Source organism: Macrobrachium nipponense, chromosome 23 (assembly GCF_015104395.2).
Source record: "Macrobrachium nipponense isolate FS-2020 chromosome 23, ASM1510439v2, whole genome shotgun sequence".
In the NCBI taxonomy this organism is placed as follows: Eukaryota; Metazoa; Arthropoda; class Malacostraca; order Decapoda; family Palaemonidae; genus Macrobrachium; species Macrobrachium nipponense.
This window is the reverse complement of record NC_061090.1, coordinates 48,309,329-48,315,793: the sequence shown is the minus strand read 5'-3', so window position 1 is coordinate 48,315,793 and position 6,465 is coordinate 48,309,329. Positions and strand designations below refer to the sequence as shown.

At 38.7% G+C, this 6,465-nt stretch overlaps 1 protein-coding gene across 1 annotated transcript in view; it reads right to left on the bottom strand.

The window, feature by feature from the left end:
- Window positions 1–1,858: 1,858 nt before the first annotated feature.
- LOC135200340 (uncharacterized) overlaps window positions 1,859–6,465 on the bottom strand; it is an 87,656-nt gene continuing 83,049 nt past the window's right edge. Inside the window, exon 4 of the mRNA XM_064228916.1 lies at window positions 1,859–2,822. Within this exon, the coding sequence (XP_064084986.1) occupies window positions 2,099–2,822 (724 nt within the window). The 3' untranslated portion in view covers window positions 1,859–2,098. The remainder of the gene's footprint in view (window positions 2,823–6,465) is intronic.

Here is a 6,465-nt window from a genome sequence, read left to right as displayed (position 1 = left end):
GAAAGCCCTAACTTTATGGACTTCATGAAGTTTGCAGCACAGAGGGATGCCGATATCGATCCTCAGAACATCATGTTCTTAGAATCTGATAAACGTGAATCAACCCTGCATCAATATGATTCAGCAGTTAAAAAACTGGCTGCATTCCTGAGGGACTCTGCACAAACCATGACCACAAATCTTGCAATATCCTTTTTCAGATCATTATTTGAAAAAGGTTTGGTAGCTAGTACCATTACTACTACCAAATCGGCTCTGAAAAAGATTTTCCAATTCGGATTCAAGATAGATTTTAACAGATTCATACTTTACATCTATCCCAGAGCTTGCGCCAGATTCAGACCTACTGAGAGGCCCAAGTCGGTGTCATGGTTCTTAAATGATGTTCTTAAGTTAGCCTCGGATACTACTAGTACCTTGTGTGACTATCTATCCCTACTGAGGAAAACACTATTCCTCATAGGTTTGGCCTCAGGAGCCAGAATATCTGAACTGTCGGCTTTATCTAGAGACCCAGGTCATATAGAGTTTCTCCCTTCAGGAGAAGTGTTACTTTCTCCAGATCGCCAATTTCTTGCAAAAAATGAGGATCCATTAGATAGGTGGGCCCCCTGGAAGATTGTTCCGCTTCCACAGGACCCTTCCTTATGTCCAGTCACTTCATTGAAAGTATACTTAGACAGGACCACCCTGATACCTTCTGGCCCTCTGTTCATTAGAGAAAAAGGTGGCACTATTTCCCTAAAAGGAATTAGACAACAAATTTTGTATTTTATCAAACAAGCCAACCCGCAGTCCTTCCCACGGGTACATGATATTAGAGCAATAGCTACCTCAATAAATTTTTTCCAACATTTGAAATTTGAAGATCTGAAGAAGTACACTGGCTGGAAGTCTCCGACAGTATTCAAACACCATTATCTTAAGTCCTTAGAAGCCCTTAAATTTCCAGCAGTAGCAGCAGGAAACACAGTTTCCCCCGATACTGCTGGAGATAGTAGTAAGTAGTCCAGCTTATGTCTCTCCTTTCCCTTCTCCTTCCTACCGGCCTCATTAGTATTCTTGCCCTAGCCCAGTTACGTCACAGTCGTACTGGTCCTTGGATGTAATATATTGTACATATAGATTATTTCATAAATGTCTTTCATTTTATTGTATAATTACTATGATCATTCAAATTTGTCTAGTTTTAAGGTTGTATTGCCATTATGTTACCTGTTTGTATCTTAATTTAGATTATAAGCAACTAACCTTAATTGTTTTTTATTATCCCTTTATAGATATTTATGTACTTCCTCTCCCAAGCTTGGCGTTTTCTCTGGTACTATTTTACGGAGAGACACAGGCTGAGCCCAGAAAAGGGATTTTGACGAAGGAAAAATCTATTTCTGGGCAAAGGACCTGTGTCGCCCAGTGAAATCCCACCCTTACCTTTTCCCCCCGTCTAGGCCAAGCTTGGGTGCTATCTGCAGGAATGACGTCAGAGGCGCTAGCCGTAACGGTAGTGGGTAGTAAGCAGATCAGCTTCTCTCTAGTTGAGGTTTTTTGATGTAGGAAGAGGCTAAATGGAAAAGGACCTGTGGTAGTGGTTTCACTCTCCCCAGAAACCATACCGACACCTTATTATAAAGGTGAGCGAGCCAGAATAATCTGGCATTTCCAATTTAGCTTTTATCTGGTATTATACCAATATTATACCTTAGAAATAGTGCTAAAGGAACCTATTTCACTGGGCAACACAGGTCCTTTGCCCAGAAATAGATTTTTCCTTCGTCAAAATCCCTTTATTCAAAACCACTGTATGTCAAGGTGAAAACAACAGAACATGAAATCACATATGGTGAGGTAAATGAATACATTCATCTATATTATTTTATTACTATCCCTATATAATACACTTTTTGAAAAGCCAGTTAAATGAAAGCATCCAGCAACCTTGCATTACAAATACACTCAAGATTTTCTGCATGGAAAAACACATATGTACTATGGAGGTACTGCAATAAACAAAGCAACATGTACTAGTAGTGCAAGGATGAAAGCAGCCAAAGAAATCTAAATAATGAGACCTGTACCATTATTGGCCATTATACTTCTTCTATGGTGAATCGCTGGATGAATAGGCATATGAAGATGGGGTACGTGATCGGCGATATGAATGATGTGAAGACCTAGATGGTGAACGTGAGTAATTACGCGATCCATAAGAACGATGTGAAGACCGAGATGAACGATGAGACCTATATGAATGTTGAGAAGACCTTGAAGAATGACGGGAAGACCTTGAAGAATGACGGGAAGACCTTGAAGAATGACGGGATGAATGATAGGAATGATAAGAATATTCAGAAGAATGACGAGAATTTTCAGGTGTAGGAGAGCGATAAAGTGAATTAGCAGAATTGTATGCTGAGTTCTCAGGTGAAGCAGGTGTATCTTCTGGAGAATAAGGTGAATTTCCTGGAGAATAACTCCCATAACCCTCAGGAGATGAAGAGGAAGAATGGGAAGAATGAGGGGAGGAAAACAAACAATTCCTTCTGGAATCCTTACGACTTCTTTTTCTTGAGGTAACACAATCCTTTCTAATTTTCCTCTTTCTACTGCAAATAGGGGGCACTGGAATACCTGGGATTTGCTTAATATTCATCAGTATACTATTGCATTCCTCTGCACTTATGACACCAGTTGGCATTACATATTTGACAAACTCATCCAGTGTCATAGTAAGAAACCTAATGTATGGTAAAAGTTCTTCAATTTCTTTTCGCAGCAAAACTCCATCGGGTTCCTTCACTTCAGAGTTAAGCTGAGCCTTCCCCCTAAAATAGAAAAAAACATGTACAATCAGTTTCCCACATCAGTACTTGGACACAGTTACGGATTATCTTTGAACCAAAGCCCCTATCACACCATAAAAACATGCATTAATTAAATAATTCATAAATTATCAAAGAAAGAAATGTTATATATTTCTTCTTTTTTTTAAAGATAAAACTTTAACAGCAAAAGCAGACCATTCAATATTGAAGAAATTGTTACATGGATAATGTCCACTTTGTGGAAATGGAACGCAAATATTTCTTGTAAAATATGAGTTTATCATTTGAGGAGTATGAAGAACAGTACCATTTTTTAAAGATGATAATAAAATAAACCTTTTCTTGAGCGTAATTCTTAACTGATTGCTAAAGATTCACTGAAAATCCTGAAGCTTTATGAGGATTACTGTTCTCATATTCAGAGGAAATGTAACTAAATCAAAAATTTCTACATGGGCAGAATATTTAAATCGTGTTCTTGCTTGATCTTCTGACAACTTGTCCCACCTGGTTTGTTGTAGTTAGGCTACCCATCTACTGCTCAATGGGGGGGGGGGGGGGGTGGGGGGGGGGGGGGGCCTGATTCTCTCTCTCTCTCTCTCTCTCTCTCTCTCTCTCTCTCTCTCTCTCTCTCTCTCTCTCTCTCTCTCTCTCTCATTAATTCTGAGTGTGAATCAAGGCAGTCAAGTATTTGGATGTCCCAGTCCACAAATTATATCTGGATTATGGTCTTCTGTGACAAATCTGGAGAGCTGGGTTTCCCTGACAACATCGCTGGCATTTAACTTATCAAAACTATGAAAAGGTTTGTTGCAAGCCACTTCAAGTATTACTGTTATAATTCAGAACATGAACCCTATTCATATGGAATAAACCCACATGGACCATTGACTTGAAATTCAAGCTACTAAAGAATATGATGTTCATTTAAAAGAAGTAACAGAAAGTACTAATAAAAAATAAAAAAAAAGAAGAGATCAGGTATTAAAAATAATTTACAAATTTTTCAAGTATGTAATTTATATTTTTCCTAACATACAAACTCTTGGCCTTTACATATAGGATTAACTTTCAGCAAGTTTGAAAACCAGCCGATAAACTTTTACAAGGTAGTTATGCCCACCAAGTTATTGCCCATTCTTCTACACAGTTTACTTTTTGTCGACATCTCATTTAGACATGAGCTTCTTTTCTCCGACCTGCTGTTCAACTTGTGTGTGTCTGAATATAATTGTTTTTACGATAGTATACATATAATGTTTATACTTTGTACATATTGATAGTATACCAAATCATTCAGCATGTTTTTCTATGTCTCCCTAATATACTTACTTATATCAATAAGTAAATAGTATGTGTTTCATCTTTGGTTAAAGTTTTGAAGTTCCAATCACACAACATCCTCAGAGAAACTGTTTCACAGTCCAAAGGTGTGAGGAATAAAGAACCTCTGGGGCTGAGGAATTTGACAGTGAGGCACATTTATTGCAGACTGGTGCTGTTGTTCAGCAAATTTGGTTGATGTCAGCAGGAAAACAGAATTCAATATCAACTATGAATGGGAAAGATCTGTTAAAATGCAACTTATAAAAAATTGATAAACAAGAGACTATCCATCAATCATCCCAGTCATAACCACTGTTAGGACACAGAAGCCTATCACCATGAACCACTATCTAAGAGATAGCTCTCTGGCAGAAGACATCCACACAAGAGAACAGTATATAGTATGGGAAGGACAAATGACTAAAAGCAGGTTGCATTGATTCTATCACTATTATAAATATACAGTGGGCCCCCGTATTTGCATTCTTGGGATTTGCGGACTCATGCATTCGCAGGTTTCCCTTGAACAATTCCCCCACTTATTCAAGGTATTTTTCGCAGAAATATCCACATATTCCTGTTTTTTTTTGCCAATTTCTTCATAAATTACATTTTTTGTGATAATACTATTAAAAAAACAGGTATAAAAATTTTTAGTGAGTTTTCTTGAGTTTTAACTAACAAAATAGGCTGTTTAAAGCATTTTTTGAGGGGACTTTTGCTGACATTTTTATTAGAGGTTTCTCAAAAGATCTAACTCAAGTACACCAAGAATAGTTAAAGCTCCAGACTCATTCAGCAGAATCCCATGCACCTGAATGGGGTGGAAAATCAGTGCTAAGTGATTTGCTAATCAACAGTGATTTCGTTTTACAGTTGTTCAGCCTCATACCCTACTGACTACACCATTCATGAATCTGGGCAGCTTCATTTCTCATAAGTGGAGACCTTACTACACCCTTTAGGGGCGTGACAATGCCATAAGGCCCCTTAATACAGAAAGTGCCCCATTCTACCTTATGACTGACTGGATTTGCTTAAAATATTTACTACTTATTATGCAGTAAATACCAAAAAAAATAGAGGTGGGGAAATAATGATATTTGACCTCTAAGAGCATAAATTTTGCAGTTTAACAAAAAAAAATGAAACTTTATGAAAATATGGCAAAAAAAATAAAATTTGCATTCTAAAATAATTTGCCCCACTTGTAATTACAGGCATTTCTGGGTTCGACCTGTGTCAGCCGGTGAAAAATCCCTGTAGCTCATTTTTCAAGTATAAATAAACTCAAAATATACCAGAGAAAAAGCTAGCATGGTATGCTGAAGTTACTACCCTCAGCGCAATCACCCCAAAGGATGTCGGTATAAGTAAAGGGGCGTTGTGGAAACCACAATACACAGGGCCTTCGCCACTTAGAAGATTCCTTCCCAAAATCCCCTTCCACGGTGGAAGCCGTCACAACGAAACCCACCGCCAACTCCTCTCGCCATTACTACTAATACCCACGCACTCTTCCTCTCATTCCTGTACTAGAGATGAGTGTGATACACGCATTTCGCTGCTCCAAGATTTTTCCCTTTATTTGGTTTATAATGGCATCGCTAGGTTCTTCTGCTTCTAAGTTGAGTACCCCAATTTGGTTTTTCATTTTTCGTTGTCGAAAATGTAATATTTTACTGCCTCGGCACCTCAAGATATGTTGTGGGTGTCGCCGGCTGAGCGGCCATTTCGGGTAGTCGGTGCAGCACGTGGTGATTTCACACAATAATCTATCAAAGAATAATTAGGTTATAGACCATTATTTAAGGGACTGGCGCTCGTCCCAGGAGTGAATTCGTTTACTTAATAAGGAATAGTTGACTAATGATAAGTTAGTCTGGCATACACTTTAATAAAGTTCGCCATGAGTTCGCGTAAGGGACGAGCGTCAGTCTTTATTATTATTTATACTATATAGTTTATTATGTGTTATTTTGTACATAATCTAATTCTAGAGGCAGTCAAGTTGCCCCGATCCTTTCCCTAGAACCAACCTAGCCTAAGCTAGGCTTGGCTGGTAGCCTATGTGTTCCTTCCTAACACCCCGTACATTATGGGACTTACCTTCTTGCCGGTCAGGACTGATAAGTTAAGTCTAGTAGGTTTAGTAGAGTTCATCCCGCCCTGCCGGTCTGGGTCGAAAAATTCGTCCTAGTAGGTCTGGTCGAGGATTATCGTCCTTCCTATTTGGCAAAGGAGGCTATAGGCCTACCTTGTCTAGTACGGAGGTAGCCTGGTACACTGTTGGCGTCCCCAAACAGGGATATCATTC